The sequence below is a fragment of the Sinocyclocheilus grahami genome, unplaced genomic scaffold, assembly GCF_001515645.1.
Source record: "Sinocyclocheilus grahami isolate Dianchi unplaced genomic scaffold, SAMN03320097.WGS_v1.1 scaffold730.1, whole genome shotgun sequence".
NCBI lineage: Eukaryota > Metazoa > Chordata > Actinopteri > Cypriniformes > Cyprinidae > Sinocyclocheilus > Sinocyclocheilus grahami.
In genome coordinates this window covers 570,133-592,414 of record NW_015505909.1, presented here as the reverse complement: position 1 = coordinate 592,414, position 22,282 = coordinate 570,133, and the positions used below count along the sequence as shown (strand labels likewise).

Genomic DNA, 22,282 nt, shown 5'->3' with positions numbered 1-22,282 from the left:
TGTGATATTATACCCAAAAATTCTTCATACAGTGGACTACCAGTAAAATTGATACAGATTTGGGACCAAAAATTATTCAGACAGAGTCTGGGGAAAAAACAGTGAAGTTGGGGTTTTCATGAAGCTGGGTGACAGCATGCGCAGGAGACTACAGGCTGTTATTAAGGCTAAGGGTTGCCCGGCTAAGTATTGATAGTTGTGTAAATACTGTCATACTAACAGCTGTCTAATTTTTGGTTGATTGTAATCTATTACATACCTTTCTATCAAAGTTATCTAACATTATCAAGCTGAATTTGTTCTGACACAATTTAACAGAGTTCTTGTCATATTTTATTAACATTTTCTAAACTATAGCGAATAAACTGTGATAATGTGAGAAATGTTGAAGGTGTCTGAATAAATTTTGGTTTGACTGTATCTATTTGACAAATGAAGTTAACCAACTAACATTATACATACTCTTTTGGTTTCTGTACCCAATATTTAAAAAATTTACAAATTCAATAAAAATATTGGTATCGGTACTCGGTAAGTACCAAAAATAAAGGTATCGGTATCGGCAAGTACCAAAAATAAAGGTATCGGTATCGGGCGAGTACTGGAAAAAGTGGCATCGGTGCATCCCTAGTTCGACCAAATGTCAGATGGGGGAGTGTTCGGGTAACCTGTTTGACAACAGTCGTTATTTTTATAATTTGGTTTGGTGGCACAAAAATGACACACTTTTGCGTCTTGATATTTAAAATATCAGATCTACTAGTGTAGACCACAATGTTCATAATAACTGCTGTACAGCAGTGGCCTCAAACCGCCCAGCAGAATTTAGCTTCAAACCTAATTAAACACACCTGAACAAGCTCATCAAGGCCTTTCAGGATTACTAGTGCTGTGTTGTTATCCGATATCCGTGTTTACATGAATCCCCAACCAAACTGAATGAATGCATTGCGATCGCTTTGACCCTCGGGTTTTGTATTGCCGTTATAAAAATAATTGATATAATTCACATCGGATGATTCTTTGATTTTAATGCATGTGTTTATCCCGCTATACTATGATCACCTGCCAGCATGGATAATCATTGATGCAACTGAAGTTTGCAGTGCAAAACTGGCTGAACTGATTGACTGAAGAGATAATATTACAGCAGTTTCCATTAGTTATCTTATCTATGGGTCGTTAGATCTAGAATTCTAAAGAGAAATAAAGTGCTGCAGTAAGATTGCATTTATTTGAATGAATTCACGAAAGAGGTTGTGTGTGAACTACTTGCGTCTGTGAAGCCTCTTCAAAGAGTGAAGCTGTGAGTTTTATTTCCTAAAAAACTGCGACATTATCATCTTGTCGCTGAAGAATATAATGTAGCATTTCTTTATAAAATCAGTTCCAGAGCTCCTGAATGTTTCTGCGTGTGCTCAATCACACATTATTAATGCACAGGCCTGTCTGTTTACATTCACTTTATCCGATATCTCGGTTTACATTGATTGTCAGTGATCGCTTTACTATGCACAGGTAGTCCCTCGGATTCTGAATGGGCATAACTCACGTCGAGTGGCCATTATTTGCCAGCATGGACAACAGCTGTCATGGATGTTTTGCAGCATATAATCTGACTGAACGGATAAAGACCAGAAAATAACAGTAATTTTCATTTGTTATTTTATCTACAGCTCGTTAGATGTAGAATTTTGAAATGAAATAAAGTAGAGCTGTAAGATTCTATTTATTCGAATGAATTTGAATGAATTAATGAGAGAGATAAAGCACGACCAAATAGCCTAATAGTGAAGCTTATTGTTTTAATTACGAAAACGGTAATCATCTCATTGTTGAGAAATTTTATGTTGCTTTTAGTAGCGAAGCTACTATCAATAAAATGCGAACGCATAGCCTACAGCAAGCCGGGTTGCCCTCGGATTGTGAGTTCTGATGGGAATCGGATATTTGTGTTTAGACAAAGGTTGGATGTCCAGATATGGGATATGTATCTGATTTAAAACCACATTTGGAAGTGGCTCAGATCAGATGCGGAAAAATCAGATCTCGTGCGGATTTGTGTGTTTACATTTGTGCAACAAATTCTGATCGGTGTCAGATATGAGGGGAAAAAATCTGATTTTTTTGTGCCAGTGTATAATTGAGAGCTATCAATTTTAACATTTAACAACTTTTAATTTACGTGAACTTTAAACAATCTTCACAAACAGACATACGTGTTGAAACACAGGTCAGCCGTCCATATATTGAATATGCATCTAATTTAAAACCACATTTGGAAGTGGCTCAAAAAAAAAAAAAAAAAACTGTGCGGATTTATGTCTTTCCTAGTGTGCAACAATATCTGATCTGTGTCACATGGGAGTAAAAAAATCAGCGTTTAAGACAGCCTCACTATTCATCCTGCTGAAGCTTTGTCATATGCCAGTGGTTTAGACTGAATCAGACCATCTGGGAGAAGAATAAACAGGCAGACTGTCACTGATCTCTATAATTTCACTAATTCTAAATGCCACAGACTCACAGATTCACCCCAGTCAAGCCAATCACTGGTTGCTAGCTTGTTTATGTATCTTACGGAGCTGAAAAAGCTCTTCATCGTTTACACTAGTGCAAGGTCAGTTTTTCTGAACCTCACAAATCTAAAAGATTGGAAGCTCTGAACTGTCGACCCATCTTAAGTTCAGCATTTTTATAAACTGAGGGATATAATTACTTTTTCTTGTAATCTACAGCAGTCACAGCTGCGGTCTATAAAGCTAAACTCAAGTGTTATCCCTGATATTAGCGCTGTGTGTTCTAGATGGACACACCTTCATATCTTCATTCACACATGAGTCACTGTATCAGGGGCAGAAACAGCACTGATGCGTGGTCTTATGTGTGCACGTACTTTGCTTTGTGAAGCAGGTGATGGTTTAAAGATCTCTCGAACATCCGGGACACTGTACGGTTTGTTGCGTTTGCGTAGCGTCTGTTTGAGTGTCTCCACGCGTCTCTCCACGGCGGCTGCTTGCGTTCGGGTCAGAGTTGACAGCAGAACGATGCTGTCCTCGCCGTCTGAAGCCGATTCGTCGAACAGCGTCGCAAGCCCCGCCTCCATCAGCCATGCCTCCTCCTGCTCGCCCTCTGCAGAACACAACAGAAGATGATCATATGTCAGATAAGGCCAGACATTTCTGACACAGAGTGACGTACAGCTCTGTCAAACTCAACCACTCTAGCTTTATTGATTTTAATCACACAAGTGACATATGTGACCCTGGACCACAAAACTAGTCAAAAGGGTCAATTTTTCAAAATTAGAATAGGACAATATTTATTTCTCCGATCACAAATGCAGACATGGTTTTGTGTTTACGCGGCGCGATGCAATGCAACGTGTAAAAAGACAGTATAAGTCATTATAATCAGTAATTATGTCCCCACTGGATGCAACTAATGCCTGGTTTATAATGGGTTTTAATGTGTTTGTCTCGTCGCTCCGGCCGGACAGGGCATCACAGTATGGTGAGGGGCGTAACATTTCCGTCACACGCTTGAGGTATTCAGCCAATCACAACGCACTGGATAGCTGGCCAATCACAGCACACCTCGCTTTTCAGACCGATGAGCTTTGTAAAAATCGATGCGTTTCAGAAAGGCGGGGCATAGAGGAGAAACAATAATGTACAGTATGTGGAAAATAATGTGTTTTTTGAACCTTAAACCATATAAACACATTTCATTACACCAAATACACAAAATAATGTTCTTTTTAGCAACATCATATGACCCCTTTAAGAAGTGTTCGGGTTCAAAACTTAAAAATGTTGAATATGTTTAACACTGTTTCCTGCTGGTACCTTAACACACTCGTGACAAATGGAAATTGAGAAAAAAGTTCACTCTTGTGGTATTAAAAGCACACTCTTCATAAGGCTGCCCAGGTCAAGCAGTGTGGTTTAATTTTCCATTTACACAAAGAAGTGAAGGGTTTACAATTTCAGTCTATCTGCAAACAACATGCAAGACCTTTCTCTCTTTTCTCTTCTGTTTCCTGTCAGTTTTATGAACTTAAATGCTCAAGTGGGTTTAATACTTTAAGGCAGGGGTGCCCAACCCTGGCCCTGGAGATCTACTCTCCTGCAGAGTTCTGTTCCAACCCTTATCAAACACACCTGTCTGTAATTATCAAGTGCTCCTTCAGATCCTAATTAGTTGGTTCAGGTGTGTTTGATCAGGGTTGGAGCTGAACTCTGCAGGAAGATATATCTCCAGGAACAGGGTTGGGCACCCCTGCTTTAAGGTATTGTGTTTAAGATCTTAGGGTTAGTCATTTCATTTCATTTATTTACTTATAAAGCACAAATAAACACAACAAGAGTTGACCACTGTGCTGTACAAAAGAGGAAAGAGGAAATAAATATAATACACTAAAACATAAGTTAAAATGAGACCAAGAATTATAATTAATTAAATGCAAGAATAAAAAGATGAGACTGTAGCTTAGATTTAAAATCATATACAGAAGATGCAGATCTCACAGATAAGGGAAGACTGTTCCATAACCTAGGACCGGCCACCGCAAATGCACGGTCACCTTTCATCTTCAGTCTTGATCTTGGATATGACAGAGTAATATTGTCTGAGAATCGCAAACATCTGGCAGACCTATTCACATTTACAAGATCTGACCAATAAGAAGGTGCCAGATCATTTAAAGAATTAAAAACAAACAACAACATTTTAAATTCAACTCTATAACGCACTGGCAACCAGTTTAAAGACATTAAAATCGGAGTAACGGGTTCTCGTTTACGAACCCCTGTTAAAAATCTGACTGCGGCATTTTTAACCATTTGAAGCCTTGACATAGTGGATTGGGGTAGTCCAATATACAAGGAGTTACAATAGTCCAAACGTGACAAAACAAAAGCATGTATGACTCTTTCAAGATATTTAAAAGATAGAAAAGATCTAACTTTTGACAAAAGTTTAAGATGGAAAAAACATGACTTAACTACCCAGTTAATATGTTGGTCAAACTTAAGGGAGGAATCAAAAAGAACTCCCAAATTTTTCACCGTTGGTTTGATAGAGTTTAAATGACCACAGTTAAAAGTTGGTTTTCCTTTACCCACAGAGGGTCCAAAGACAATTGCTTCCGTCTTTCCCTCATTTAAATGCAAATATTTTTTTAGACATTTTCCAAGATCTTACATCAGCTAAGCATGCAAGCAATGTTTCTAAACCATTCTTGTCATTGTGTTTTAAAGGTAAATAGATTTGGGTGTCACAAAAAGCATAAAAATGAAAGGACACTCCATGCTTCCTAAAAATTTAACCTAGTGGAAGCATGTACAGTGAAAACAAGATGGGAGCCAAAATAGAGCCTTGAGGAACACCAGAGGTAAGAGGAGCTACAGATGAACCAGCGCGACCGATACTTACTGAAAAAGTTCTGTTACTACGATAAGATCTGAACCAGCTCAGGGCACTTCCTTGGATGCCCACACACTTTTCAAGGCACGATAAAAGAATGCCATGATCAACTGTATCGAATGCTGCACTCAGATCTAAAAGCACTAAACTTACCGAGTTCCCAGAGTCAATTTAAATTTGTCATTTAAGACTCAGTACTATGATTTTTCCTAAATCCAGACTGGAATTTTTCAAGAGTATTATTTGTTTCCAAAAAAGTCTGTAACTGTAATAACACAACTCTCTCTAAAATTTTAGCAATAAAAGGTACATTTGAGATTGGCCTAAAATGCGATAAAACGGTTGTATCCAGATTAGGCTTTTTCAACAGAGGTTTCACCATTGCATGTTTACAATAAACTGGAACAAACCCAGATATAAGGCTCTTATTTACAATTGCAATAATCCAGGCACCAACACTATCAAAAATCAGTTTAAAAAAGTGGGTAGGAACAATATCAAGAGCAGATGTAGTAGGCTTCAGTTTGACGACTGAATTCATTAAACCCTGCATGGTAATCGGCTCAAATGAATTAAAAAACCTAGTAGGAGTCAGAAGATCTGAAGGGTCATTAGTAAAAGAAATAATGGACTGTCTAATTGCTTCTATTTTTTCCACAAAAAATCTTCACACAAAGTTGAAGACTCTGCAAGACAGATATTGCCTGTTGGACTAAAAACAGAATTCAAGATATTAAACAAAGTCCTAGGACTATTGGTGTTTTTGGAAATTATCACAGAAAAATAGTTAGACTTGGCAGCTTTCACAGCTTTTTGATATGTTATTAAAGACTCCCGTAGGATTTCATAGGATACTTGGAGTTTATCCTTTTTCCATCTACGTTCTGCTCTTCTGCAGACTTGTCTTAGACTATGAGTATTACTGTTTAGTCATGGTTCAACTTTGTTTTTTCATTCTCATAGGGGCAACAATATCTAAAACATTGGTGCACAAAGAATTAAACATGTTAAGAAGCTCATCCACATTTAACGTATTAGCAAGATAGTCCACAGGGAGCAAATGACAAGCCTCGTTGAATACTATAGAAAAATCTTCCACAGAAGTTGGACCAAATAGGCCAACACGTGACCATTTTGCAGGTCTAATGATTTCAGTAGTATGACAAGAAATATCAACAGTAAACATAATAGGCTTATGATCTGAAAAACTCAAATCACCAATGTGAACATCTGAAACAGAAAGGCCATATGTTAACACCAGATCAGAACACGAGCATGTGTTGGTTCTTTCACCCACAGACAAAAAACACAAGCAACAATGAGACTGAGAAATTCTTTGCCTAATACTGTGGAGTCACAACAAACATGAATATTAAAGTCCCCAACAATTAAAATGATATCAAATTTAGGTGTAATACCCCCTAAAAATTCAGAGAACTCGGCAATAAAGTTTTTATTTGTTTTTGGTGGACGATAAACCACTGCCACCACTAATGAGTTCATCAGATCTAATTTAAAAAGTTGAACATCCAATCTTGTGAAAGTGTCCGTTTCTATTATTCGACAACAAAAATTGTTTTTAAAAACAGATGCCAGTCCTCCGCCCCGACCAGACAAACGGGGAGAATTTTCAACACCTTTTTGCACTCGTTTGAGTAGCTGTAATACATCGCAGTAATACCCCACAGCGGACCACAAATATAAATATAATGACTGACTCAAGCCCTAAAAATTGAGCGCACATCTATTACTGTTGCACTCGTGTGTCGCACCAAAAGACCCGCATGCTTAGAAAGCCATGCAAGTTTAACTTTGAAAAAAACATATATCGAGACTTTATGGTGGGTTTTTCCCCATCCCACTGCATCTCATGTTTTTAAATGAAAAATGTACTCTGTTAAAAAAATATATTTTTTTAGGTAAAAAAATAACTAATCACATGCATTAATGCGTTAATTTTATATATATGCACACACACATTTATATATACTGTATATACATATATATTAGTTGCAAAAGTAACATTTATCATTTTTGTATAGTTTAAGTACTAAAATAACTATAAACTAAAAACTAAAACTTTAAAACTGTACAGAAAATTATACAGGCTACTGCACGTGCCGCCAGGACAGGAAAATAGTTTTTTACTGACATATGACCTGACAGCATCTCGTCTGACCACAGTTCACTGCTGTTCTACTGAAGCTCCTCAACACCTTTTTGCACTCGTTTGAGTAGCTGTAATACATCGCAGTAATACCCCACAGCGGACCACAAATATAAATATAATGACTGACTCAAGCCCTAAAAATTGAGCGCACATCTATTACTGTTGCACTCGTGTGTCGCACCAAAAGACCCGCATGCTTAGAAAGCCATGCAAGTTTAACTTTGAAAAAAACATATATCGAGACTTTATGGTGGGTTTTTCCCCATCCCACTGCATGTTTTTAAATGAAAAATGTACTCTGTTAAAAAAATATATATTTTTAGGTAAATCACATCACAATCACATGCATTAACGCGTTAATTTTATATATATATGCACACACACATTTATATATACTGTATATACATATATATATTAGTTGCAAAAGTAACATTTATCATTTTTGTATAGTTTAAGTACTAAAATAACTATAAACTAAAAACTAAAACTTTAAAACTGTACAGACATTTAAAAAGCAAATACAAATATGACAAAAATACAACAAAATTATCAACTGATCAATTTCATATTATTTTTTAATTTATTAGTTCCCAAATTATTTTTAATTTTGTGAATATTAAAGTAATTACACATTTCTTTTATGCATTTGTTTTTACCATATATTACCATATAAAATTAACAAAAACTATAATATATCAATAATACTAAAATAACACTGGTTTACAGCTGCGCTTTGGGTTGTCTGTAGATTAATTATCATTTAAATTTAAATGTGATACTCCTCCTCATGTAATTTAGTTTTAATGATGATACAGTTTGTCATAATTCAACATACCTAAACTTAACCTTACTAACGATTAATAAGCAGCTAATTATGAGTTTATTGAGGCAAAGGTCACAGTTAATAGTTAGTTAATAGTAAAAACTGGGCCCCAAACTAAAGTGTGTGTGACCCTATTTTATAATTAATGGTAATTTTTTTTAAGGCAGTCGTCAATGAAATAATCCAGAAATGGTTTTATTTTCTGTACAGAGCTGCATCTGTCAGGCTTCAGAGTAGATCATTATTTAGTCTTGTAGCTGTAGAGGAAACACAGATAAGGAGCGCTGACTCAAACACAGAGCGACGGGCGCTTCTTACCATCAGCCACCTTCAGCTGCAGGTCCTCCTGCGTCTCTGCATCTCCGCTGCGCTGGATGATCTCCACCTCTTTGAAGTAGTCCACCATGGCCTGCTCGTCCAGAGAGTCCTGGGAGCTGCAGCGCTGGTACGGTGCCTTACCTGAGCCTTTGCACCGCTGGACATTGTACTGGCCGGTTCTGCGGCTGCGGGAACACAGAGACAGATGTGAAATACACCAAATCATCACCTGAAATGCTTTATTCACATCCCAGCAGTCAGCATTCCCGTTCAGACCAGCTCTCAAATCCCAGTGCAGCAGTTCAGGCAGACAGACTGATGATCACAGGTCACAGACACAAAGGCCACACTCACACCAGCACTTCTCTGTTTGCACTGGACTCCGTGAGTCATCAGCATCTGATAATAGTTTGGAGGAAATGCATTTTTAATGAGGGAAACTTTGTGATTGTAATGATAGTTTCTGTTGACTGATATTCATCACCGAGAGCTCAGGGCCTCTTTACAATCTGAACACCAAGATTGCATATGTTTTTAAAAAAAAGTTTCTTACAAGACAAATATTACATGGCTCAATATATTTGTTTCATATTTATTATTAAAATCTCAAAATGATTAATTATTCAAAAATGTAATTTTAATTTTATTCCATTATTTATTCAAATGTTATTCCACATCCTGTGCAGTGTTATCCTCCAAACAATGTCCAATGCAAACACATATAGTCAATGTATCTATGCTATTAAGTACCATTACCATTTTTAAAGTTGAAGTTCAATTAAATCTACATTAAAAATGCTAATAAAGAAAAGCTAAAAACTAAATGTCAACTGATACAAGGCAGGAGAAACACGCATATTCACTCATCTGAACATCGTAATTATATTAGATTTATACTCCATTACAATAGTCCCTTTACTGTTACTGCTTCATAAAAAAATACCAGTATTTCCGTTAAATTGAACCACTTTAAACCTAAATGACAGACAATAAATATTTTGTCAAAATGTATCTTTTAGTCATTTTAATGCACTCTTATTGTATTGCGCTCCGTCTGTGTGATGTGCATGAGCGCGCCGGCACTAGTTCAGTGAAGTTTAACACACGTGTCTTCATGCAAAATGTAAATAACTGCATGCGTTACACACTGAAAAAAGCAGCCGCTCACTCAGTGTCTTCCGCTATATCATATGCAACTTGTCCACAGAAATGTGTTATTCACCACTGTAATGTGACCAGCGGATGCTTTCTGTGCACAGAACTCAGATGTGATTAATTGATAATCAAATTAGTTGATTATTATTGATTTAATCAATTATTTGTTGCCGCCCTAACTAAAATAAAGAAAACTGTGCTTCAGATTTCACATATGAATAAGTTAAGTGAAATCTTTTAGGGGTACAATTCAGTGAAAAATCATGCTGAGAATGTAACAGGCATTAATTGAAGTTAATTGTTTTTTTTGGTGCGAGAAACCTTGACTAGCATTATACTGTAAGTAAGTGGAGTTTAGGGGGAAATGCTACAAAAGTGCAGAATATTGGAGCCTCTTCTCATTCGATGCATGACACGGCAGGCACGAAGAGTCCCGCTGCTCACCCCACCAGAGGGAACAAGTCAGGAAGAGCGAAAAATAAGCCTCTGTGCTACTAGGACATAAAGATGCTATTGTCAGGCTGGTTGTGCGGGGTAGGACACGCAGAGCGCTCCCATGGTTTAAACAGGCTGCTTTATTCCCTCTCAGGATGAACGTATGAATAAACGCTCAAAGCTCAGCTGCTGGACACGAGAGCTACTGGATGGCATCAAGCAGTTTTTATTTGAGATTTCAGTACAGTGAGGCTGTAAAGAGGGCAGCGGCTCTCACTCGTGTGGGAAGCGGTGAGCGAGCAGAACTGTGCTGCCAGTAACGCTCCAGTTTCTGGGTCACGGCCGCTTTAGGACTGAACCTGTAACTGTGCATTAGAGGCCAGTGGCGGACAAAGTGCACAAGTCAAGTGCTTGAGTACAAGTACAGATACCCTAATAAAATATTACTCCAGTAAAAGTATTGAGTACTCCTTTTCAATTAAAAGTAAAAGTAAATTTTTTAATGTACTTAAGTATTAAAAGTAAAAAGTACTGATCAATGAATGCTTAGTTATTTCAACTTGCATACTTTTATATTTAATAATTTTATACTATATATTTTATATAATCTTACTGCCAAAATACCAATACCAACATATAGTATTTAAAACGAGGAAAAACTAAATTTGTGTTGACAAACAATATACTGTAAAAAGGGCAAAATGTATAAAATGTTAAGAACGCTATGCAAACATACTGGGTTGAAACAGTTCTTGGCTTATTTGGAGTCAGACTTGTGAATTCACTGAATTGTTAACTGGAGACTCGCTCTGACCGGATCGTCTGAATCAGTGAGTTGTTTGGAGACTCGCTCTGCATGGTTCATTTGAATCAGTGAGTTGTTTGGAGACTCGCTCTGCATGGTTCATTTGAATCAGTGAGTTGTTGTCTGGAGACTCACTCTGAGTGAATCATCTGAATCAGTGAGTTTGGAGACTAGCTCTGACCGATTCATTTGAATCAGTGAGTTGTTGTCTGGAGACTCGCTCTGCACGGTTCATTTGAATCAGTGAGTTGTTGTCTGGAGACTCATTCTGAGTGAATCATCTGAATCAGTGAGTTTGGAGACTCGCTCTGACCGGTTCATTTGAATCACCGAGTTGTTGTCTGGAGACTCGCTCTGAGTGGATCATTTGAATCAGTGAGTTGTTGTCTGGAGACTCGCTCTGAGCGGATCATTTGAATCAGTGAGTTGTTTGGAGACTCGCTCTGAACAGTTCATTTGAATCAGTGAGTTGTTAAATGGAGACTCGAGCTGCGTTCCAGTTCACTTTTATAATGCCCTTCACTCGCTAACTTCCCTCCATCTCATTTACTCGGATGTACGTCATTGATTACATTGCATGAGTGCCCACTACTGGCAGAACCCTTGGAATGGGCTGAATTGGAACATCCTAAGCCCTTGATCACTTAGAATCCACTATGGAGTTGGTTTATTGTTTACGTTTCCACTTACGAATTTGTTTGGTGCAGCATTCTATATGTATATAGATATGCTTGGGCTGTTATAAATGTAAAAAAAATAATTTATATATTATAGAGTTGTTTGGGGTGAGGATAAATTAAACAATCTGCGATGATGCCATAGTCATGTTGTATTTTGGTCAACAGAGCAGCCTGAAGTGTGCATATGAAGCACTCCCTCTGTCAAAATCGAGGGGTCAAGGGTATGTCCACGTAAATTTCCCTCGTCCACTTGAAGTGGAATGCACTTCAAAATGGAGGCAGGATTCCCCCGAGGGTAAGTGCTTAGGGAAGTTTGCGAGTGCGTGTCTAAAAGTGAACTGGAACGCAGCCTTGCTCTGACTGGATCATTTGAATCACTGAGTTGTTGTCTGGAGACTCGCTCCGAGCGGATCATTTGAATCACTGATTGTTGTCTGGAGACTCGCCAAGGCCGATATATCGGCCGATATTTGGCATTTTTCAAATATCGGCATCGGCCGATAAGTTTTTCTGTTTGGCCGATGCGTTCGTGGCGGGACTTTTATTTTTGACAGCGCACTGAATTTTATTTTGACTGCACTGAGAACGGCAGCGCCTCAACCTTACAGTCTATGGCCTGAACACAGTTCCCACATGTTTGCTGTCGTCGTTAACAGTTCTGTCCACGTACAGAAGTCTGTCTAATAATCAGAAAGAACTATTAAACAAAGGAATTAAAATGTGTGGATCATTTGAATCAGTGAGTTGTTGTCTGGAGACTCGCTCTGAGTGGATCATTTGAATCAGTGAGTTGTTTGGAGACTCGCTCTGAACAGTTCATTTGAATCAGTGAGTTGTTAAATGGAGACTCGAGCTGCGTTCCAGTTCACTTTTATAATGCCCTTCACTCGCTAACTTCCCTCCATCTCATTTACTCGGATGTACGTCATTGATTACATTGCATGAGTGCCCACTACTGGCAGAACCCTTGGAATGGGCTGAATTGGAACATCCTAAGCCCTTGATCACTTAGAATCCACTATGGAGTTGGTTTATTGTTTACGTTTCCACTTACGAATTTGTTTGGTGCAGCATTCTATATGTATATAGATATGCTTGGGCTGTTATAAATGTAAAAAAAATAATTTATATATTATAGAGTTGTTTGGGGTGAGGATAAATTAAACAATCTGCGATGATGCCATAGTCATGTTGTATTTTGGTCAACAGAGCAGCCTGAAGTGTGCATATGAAGCACTCCCTCTGTCAAAATCGAGGGGTCAAGGGTATGTCCACGTAAATTTCCCTCGTCCACTTGAAGTGGAATGCACTTCAAAATGGAGGCAGGATTCCCCCGAGGGTAAGTGCTTAGGGAAGTTTGCGAGTGCGTGTCTAAAAGTGAACTGGAACGCAGCCTTGCTCTGACTGGATCATTTGAATCACTGAGTTGTTGTCTGGAGACTCGCTCCGAGCGGATCATTTGAATCACTGATTGTTGTCTGGAGACTCGCCAAGGCCGATATATCGGCCGATATTTGGCATTTTTCAAATATCGGCATCGGCCGATAAGTTTTTCTGTTTGGCCGATGCGTTCGTGGCGGGACTTTTATTTTTGACAGCGCACTGAATTTTATTTTGACTGCACTGAGAACGGCAGCGCCTCAACCTTACAGTCTATGGCCTGAACACAGTTCCCACATGTTTGCTGTCGTCGTTAACAGTTCTGTCCACGTACAGAAGTCTGTCTAATAATCAGAAAGAACTATTAAACAAAGGAATTAAAATGTATACAAAAAAGTATTATAACGATTGCTTTTATATTGTTAGTAACAAAGGCAAACATTATAATACTTTTCACACCTCCGTGTGGGCACAGGATGATGACACAGAAGGGCACTTCAAGAAACAGTTATTTGGTCCCCTACACCCTTCAACCCTTCGAAGCTCTCACTCCGGAGGGTAAACCCCTTTGAAGGGATTAGGGCATAGGCATGAGCCCTTCCGAATGGAACGCAGGGAGTGAGTTGTTAACTAGAGACTCGCTGTGACTGGATTATTTGAATCTTTTTGTTTTGCTTTGTTTTTTTAAACACCAAACTTCAAACTCCTCTATGCCACTTTTTTGATGATTCCTGAAGTGAGCTTTTGCCCGTCTGGTGATTAAATAAACTGTTTTAGACCTCCGTTTGAACTGAACGCGACACGTCCGCTGTGTGATACCTGATATACCTGCTAGTTCTCCTAGATGCTGTGCTTTCCCCGGTGTGCGACTGTCATATTTTGTTATTTTGATTAGATAATCACCACGTCTTCTAGAATAGAAGCAATTAAAGTGTGTGAGTATACACACAATATCCATATGCATGTAATTTCAATGCTATGGCCTTTGTGTAGATATTTAAAGATGGATAGTTAGAGCGTGTTCATTCCAACATCTACTAACGCATTTTTAATTTTGAAGTTGCTTCTGATTACATTAATGTACTTTGAAATAACTTTAATGATCAATATATAATTAATATTAGTCATGTATAAAGTATGGTTCAGTACTGTTTTTTTTTTTATTTAAATAAGCACTATTTTAATTTTCATTCAGTATCCATTAGGGCTGCACGATAAATTGAAATGGAATCGAGATCGTGATTCGACAGAAGCGGTGATTGTCATGCGTATCTTTCAGTGAAGTGCGGTTCTGTGATCAGCAGTAAATCTCCATCCAAAGACCAGAGGACGCTCTCGTGCTGAAACTCCAAATACGCCTCGCAGAAGAAACCCAGAAAATGCCTATCGCTGCAGCTGAATAAACAGAAGATTCAACTGCTTTCATTGATTCAACGTGACTAATAAACACACGACTACGGCAATATACGGTTTATTATTGTAATTTTCATTAAAATAAAGTATATTTATAATGCAATGCCTTTATCACTGCTTAAATACTATGAAATATGTTGCGTGCCTTATTCTGTGTAAGAAGCCACATCATCTCGCAGAAGGATTTATTTCAAACACTCGACTGACGTTATGAAGTGAGTTTGGAGTAAAAACATGTTATTAAATGTGGTATTTTCACATGCTTTCAGATGGAGCAGCATTTACTTCACAGAGCCGTAGTTCACTGAGAAGCTATGCAAACAGCTGTCATTATCGCCAACGATTTCTTCGATTTCAGAATTGCGCAATAAAATCGTCTGCGATTTTTTTTGCGTAACTTGTCAGTGAACTACGGCTCTGTGTAGTAAATGCTGCTCCATCTGAAAGCACGTGATGATTTCCTGCTGATTACAGAACCGGCTTTTTTAACAAAACGCGCATGACAATCACATTCGATTAATCGTGCAGCCCTAGTATCCATTTTAAAAACTATCAGTAGATTAATCAGTATCGGCCAGTGTGGTCCAACCTAGCTATCGGTATCGGTAAAATCCACTATCGGTCGACCTCTAGTCATTTTATATGAAAGTATATAGCTAACTGTGCTATGCACTCCTACCATAACACACTAAAACACAGGCAAATATACACAAATAATTCATAGTTATGATAGTGTTATCATTATATGAGGCACAGCAAGTGATTCCAGGCATCACTGCATATTTCACTTTCACTTTAGCTCCCCAGTCTGGACGGCATGCTGTCCTAACGCTTATCAACCACACCTCAAGATACTGCTCACAACTGCTTAACCAATAACCAAAAATCAGGAAAAATATTGTCAAGGTCACACGACGATCAATCATCACTGTCACTTTGGAGTACTCAGTACTCATGTCTGTTGGGGTCTAGGGATAGGAACCACAGTACAGATCAGAAGTGTTATCTGTTCTTGAACATCAATCAAACACGCTGACGTGTGTCCTCCTGCACTGCTACTGAATCTGCAGCACCTCAGCAAAGAAACTATCACTAGTTGTGAGTTTGCAGACTACATAAAAACTAGGGGTGCTCCGATTGATCGGCTACCGATCATTATCGGCCGATAATCACGCTGGGATGATTGATCGGCAGTCTCTAAAAGGCCGATCTCAAAAAACGATCTCAAGCTGATGACGCTGCCGTGAGAGGTTTGGCACGACATGCAGCGGCACCGTCTCAGTCTCTGTCTATTTTTTGCTGTGATACACGCACTGAATTAAAGTGACAGCACATTGTTTGCAGTAAATATGAAAATGAAAATGTAGCAATTGCACCATAAATGCATATAATTAAAGTACACTGTCTTTCACAGTCAACACATTTGGCTTTTTGCCTAGTTTTAAAGGAAAAGAGCACTTTTAGATCAACAAGGCAATAATAGATGGCACTCGTGGAGGTAGGAAAACATAGTTCTTTATGAACCACAGGATTGCTTGTAAATGAAAATGAAAATGTAGCAATTGCACCATAAATGCATATAATTAAAGTACACTGTCTTTCACAGTCAACACATTTGGCTTTTTGCCTAGTTTTAAAGGAAAAGAGCACTTTTAGATCAACAAGGCAATAATAGATGGCACTCGTGGAGGTAGGAAAACATAGTTCTTTATGAACCACAGGATTGCTTGTAATAAAGACTTCAATGCAAAAGGAAAGGCAGTAGAGCTGACTATTTCGGTCAATGGTAAGTTTGTGATAACGTAAGAAAAGTATTTTAAATGTTTTGCCACTTGCTTGAGCAACTTAATGTATAAATCTAGAAGTAAATGCAAAAGTAAAAAGTATTGAATGATGTGTTGCTTATATTTTATTGTGTTTAAACATGTCTGTGAAAGATTGTATTACTGTACTGTGTAAAAAAAATAATTGGTATTTTCACATGCTTTCAGATGGAGCAGCATTTACTTCACAGAGCCGTAGTTCACTGAGAAGCTATGCAAACAGCTGTCATTATCGCCAACGATTTCTTCGATTTCAGAATTGCGCAATAAAATCGTCTGCGATTTTTTTTGCGTAACTTGTCAGTGAACTACGGCTCTGTGTAGTAAATGCTGCTCCATCTGAAAGCACGTGATGATTTCCTGCTGATTACAGAACCGGCTTTTTTAACAAAACGCGCATGACAATCACATTCGATTAATCGTGCAGCCCTAGTATCCATTTTAAAAACTATCAGTAGATTAATCAGTATCGGCCAGTGTGGTCCAACCTAGCTATCGGTATCGGTAAAATCCACTATCGGTCGACCTCTAGTCATTTTATATGAAAGTATATAGCTAACTGTGCTATGCACTCCTACCATAACACACTAAAACACAGGCAAATATACACAAATAATTCATAGTTATGATAGTGTTATCATTATATGAGGCACAGCAAGTGATTCCAGGCATCACTGCATATTTCACTTTCACTTTAGCTCCCCAGTCTGGACGGCATGCTGTCCTAACGCTTATCAACCACACCTCAAGATACTGCTCACAACTGCTTAACCAATAACCAAAAATCAGGAAAAATATTGTCAAGGTCACACGACGATCAATCATCACTGTCACTTTGGAGTACTCAGTACTCATGTCTGTTGGGGTCTAGGGATAGGAACCACAGTACAGATCAGAAGTGTTATCTGTTCTTGAACATCAATCAAACACGCTGACGTGTGTCCTCCTGCACTGCTACTGAATCTGCAGCACCTCAGCAAAGAAACTATCACTAGTTGTGAGTTTGCAGACTACATAAAAACTAGGGGTGCTCCGATTGATCGGCTACCGATCATTATAATCACGCAATCACGCTGGGATGATTGATCGGCAGTCTCTAAAAGGCCGATCTCAAAAAACGATCTCAAGCTGATGACGAGAGGTTTGGAGGTTTGGCATGACATGCAGCGGCACCGTCTCAGTCTCTGTCTATTTTTTGCTGTGATACACGCACTGAATTAAAGTGACAGCACATTGTTTGCAGTAAATATGAAAATGAAAATGTAGCAATTGCACCATAAATGCATATAATTAAAGTACACTGTCTTTCACAGTCAACACATTTGGCTTTTTGCCTAGTTTTAAAGGAAAAGAGCACTTTTAGATCAACAAGGCAATAATAGATGGCACTCGTGGAGGTAGGAAAACATAGTTCTTTATGAACCACAGGATTGCTTGTAATAAAGACTTCAATGCAAAAGGAAAGGCAGTAGAGCTGACTATTTCTGTCAATGGTAAGTTTGTGATAACGTAAGAAAAGTATTTTAAATGTTTTGCCACTTGCTTGAGCAACTGAATGTATAAATCTAGAAGTAAATGCAAAAGTAAAAAGTATTGAATGATGTGTTGCTTATATTTTATTGTGTTTAAACATGTCTGTGAAAGATTGTATTACTGTACTGTGTAAAAAAAATAATTGCAATGCTGAATAAGCATTTTCAGTGACAGTGTTTGGATTTTAAATCAAAATAGGGGTATCCCGGTATCAAATTTTCATGTTTAATTGCTAATGCTTTTATCACGGTATACGGTGTTATCACGGTATTGAAATTTAGTTTTAAAAAAGTGCTGTCATTATACAGTATAACAGGTTTAATAACTTTTTTCTTATAACAAAAATAACTGAACATTTAAATGCAATAAAGCAATACAGAAAAATGTATAAAGCTAAAAGTTTTACACAGATTAAAGTGCAAAAGAACTATTAAGGCCAATAGGTATCACTTTACAATAAGACCTCATTAGTTAACCGTAGTTAATGCATTAACATTCACAATGAGCAATAGCTACATTTGCTACAGAAGTTATTAATTATTAGTTATTAAGTCTTAGTTCATGTTAGCTCATTAAATAACACAGATACTGCTTTCTGTGATCGGCGATCGGCCTCAAAAAACATGATCAGAGCACCCCTAATAAAAACTGCAATGCTAAGTAACACAAATATACTAAACAGACCTGGTTCAGTGATGATAATGTGTCGTCTATTTACTTGAAGAGGGAAAGCCTGGACACTCTTAAACCACTCTTGTTTAACTGAAATCCAGGGCCTTTACCCATAAGGTGTTTGGCAGGACTTCCTTTATTTTCCTATAGAGCCATGATTCTCAGTGTTTTGTGGTTTCTTCCATTCATTCTGCACAAGTGATACATCTATTCCTCCTTATACTGTCTCTTTGCTGAACACAAAACAAGACAAAACCATAAAAGAGTTTGTCCTGTGCTGAAGGGCCACTGGGGCCAGAGAAATCAAAAGACTTGCCCATTTATTTATTTTTACATAACCAATATGTTTTAATTGCAGACATGAAGCATTACTTCCTGGTCATTTTCAGGGAGAAGGACATGCTTTGATGGAAGAAAGAGTGTTTAATTGACAAAAAATGTGTGCACAGTCATTATATTGCTCTGTACTCCCAGAGAAACACATTTCTACTAAAAGTTGCTTCGTCAATATTTAACATTAGTCCACCACTAGCACATAGCAACTACCAAATTTAACCTCATGGACGTCTTTAAATATGAGAAGATCCCATCCAGCCAGAACAAATCAAACATTTACTCTTTAACAAATCACACTTCTTCACATTGGTTGAGGTCAAATAAAAGTAGCCAATATTGACATGGATCTCAAATGAAAGAGAGGAATGTTTTTTCCCCCGTGCATTTCTTCAGCAACCTTTCCTGTGTCATAAATGCTGACGACGCTCGGGTGATGGTTTAGCTATTAACCGTGGGGAACGGAGCGCTTCTCTCAGTGGACTCTACATGCTAAAGGTCAGACAGCACATATCACAATACAAACGAGTGAAACCCGTGCCCTCGGCCGCAGATAAAGAGGACAAAAGGGTCAAGCGTCACTGTATTTCTCGTTTTACATACACAAACAAAAGAGGCAAAGCAGCAGACAAAACACGAACACAACGTGTGTCCCTGCACTGGCTCACGGTCTGATGCAGGCATCAGGCTGAAGTTCTGCTGTTAGTCTCAATGGAGTCGAGTTAAGGGGCAAAAGCAATGCGGGACTATGAGCTGCTGCTATGACGACCAAAAGTACATCTGTGGAATGTGGCTGCTCGGAGACGCTGAGAGGCCATGTTGCGTTTCAGACATGTGCATTCACGTTCAACTGATGAAATCAGGCTAAAAAGTGAGCTTCTGAATCACATGTAACTTGCATAATGCAATGCATTTGATGTTAAACAGAATATTCATCGCAATATAATACAGAATGGTACTTGAATTAATTTTCACTTTAAACCTATATTGCATATGGAGGTTATTAATGCAATTAATAAGGTAGCCTATGTATTAATTATGAATAAATAAAAAACAAAACATAAGTATGTATGTAAGCAAGGACAGAGCGCAAGCATATGTGTGTTACATAATTCAGTATTTTTAGCTAAGCAGAATCGTGACTATTTCTAATCTGGTGTCACTGTTGGCCAAGTCTAAATCTATTCAAGTTGATGTAACATCAAATTCATTTAATGCATTTGAACGAACAGCACATTTTCTTAACTGTTTACCACACTTTAGACGTGGTATTTAAAAAAATTTAACAATATTTGGTTTTGTTCAAAGTATTGTGAGTGTCGTATCGTAAAATCATGAGTGAATTGTTACACCCTACATTTTAGTGAATACATTTAATAGTAAGAAATATTTGTTCCTAGTCATTTGTCTTCCATGCATGTGTTTGTGTGGGTAGTTGTTAAAATACAATTTTATACGGTCTGCATAAAAATCCCCGACTCCACTTTCCATGTGTGTGAAACGCCTCAGAAAATCACTGAATTCAATGATGAACTGTCTTTAACTGAAAAATGAGTGTTTACTATTGTCATTTTGCATTATTGACACTATTTTCCTAATTAATGCTGTTCAGTTGCTTTGACACAATCTGTATTGTTAAAAGCGCTATATAAATAAAGGTGACTTGACTTGACAGTGATGAAGCTGGTATGTGTTTGTGATGCGACGCGCTCTCTCTCTCTCACACACACACACACACGATGCGCAAAACTCTGCATTTGAACAGTCAATAGCAAATACTTAAACTAATAACAAAACATACTTACAGTCGCTGATTCAGAAGCGCCAGATTGTCATAGCAAAGTCAGAATTACTTCCTCTCCTAGGTTCACGAAACGCTCGTCCATAAAATGCATTGCTGTTCTGTTGTAAGTCATCTTAAAGATTCCTAAATGCATCTACTTCCGGAAGGCCAAATAAAGTGCTTTTGCTTTCGTCTAGAAACACACAGCGTCTCCCTGACATGCTGCTTCAACACTAACTGCTGTTACTGAAACCACACCTTCTTTCTTTGCGTGAACATTTGGGCGCATTATGCTAATATTTCCACATAGTGAGGTAGATATGGGGGGCCGTGTCAGAACGAGCCTTTTTAGGGGGGCGTGGCAGAGTCTTAACTTTGATAAAGAATATCTCTTTGGTTTTGAGACTTTAGTCTTTGCAACTTCAGGGATCTTATCTATGCACAATCAGCTTGTAACACTCCAAAGAGAAAGCAAAACTTGAAATCGCATCATATGACCCCTTTAAATGAAAACTCAACCTTACAATTCATTTTCTTTGTGTTTAATTGCATTTACATTTAATGGATAATCAACGCAGCCGTATTTAATAATGACAGTAACGTTTAGCTCCAACCCTAATCAAACACACCTGACCCGGATAATCAAGGTCTTCCAAGCAGGTGTGAGTTGGATCTAAACTCTGCAGAGATGTGGTCCTCCAGGAATTGAGTTTGAGACAACTGCAGTAAAGTGACATTTGCATTGTAGGGTTCAGCACTGCTCGACTCAGCAGCTGGTCTCTTGGGGACGCAGAGGATTTTAGCGTTTTTAGCCAATCTGGCGGATCGCACTCCTCTACAGGAAATAAGTCTCTTGTTTTTTGGCTATGGAATATGAGTTGGGCTTCCTGATCCTGTGGGACACACTCTGAAATCCTGCTGCTGTCTCCATAGGAACGGCTCAAAATCTGAGTTTGGCCAGACTTGAGTCAGAGAAACACAGCGGTCCCATGCTGATACACTGGGACTGTGGAGCCGGGGAAAACAGATGCATGAGTGTTTGATGCTCAGGATAGTTTATCACATCTTCAAACCAGCTCTCATAGCCGTCTAAGAGTTTACAGGTCTAACTATTTCCTGCTGCTTTTGTTTCAGTGCTTCCTGCGGGAAGAATTTAAAGCAGGTTCTCAATGACAAAACTGATATTTTTGACATATTCCAATTCACATAAAACACTTTGAGATTGCTTCATACGAGCATGCACATATCACACATAATCTCAGCTTTTATTACGTTCAGGTGAATTTTCCAAAACAGACATGGAGGTGCACAAGATCTGTGTGCTGTGTCAATGGAAAAGAGATAAAAGGCCAGGCTACAATAACACTTGCTGATTCTGTACAGTTAATCTCGGTGTGTACACTGCTGTATGTGTTACTAGCTAACAAAGGCTCTGAGCCTGCTGAATGTCCAGCACCCATCAGAGACCACAAAGCATGCAGCGCACACTGAATGAAATATTCATTATGCAATGGTACAAGCCACACAGGACG

At 38.3% G+C, this 22,282-nt stretch overlaps 1 protein-coding gene across 1 annotated transcript in view; it reads right to left on the bottom strand.

Moving 5' to 3' along the window:
* The window catches only part of LOC107560483 (rho GTPase-activating protein 18-like), a 38,193-nt gene that overhangs the window by 8,097 nt on the left and 7,814 nt on the right, over positions 1-22,282 (bottom strand). Inside the window, exons 2-3 of the mRNA XM_016244668.1 lie at positions 8,739-8,923; positions 2,897-3,132 (exon numbers count right to left, since the gene is read on the bottom strand). Of these exons, the coding sequence (XP_016100154.1) occupies positions 2,897-3,132; positions 8,739-8,923 (421 nt within the window). The remainder of the gene's footprint in view (positions 1-2,896; positions 3,133-8,738; positions 8,924-22,282) is intronic.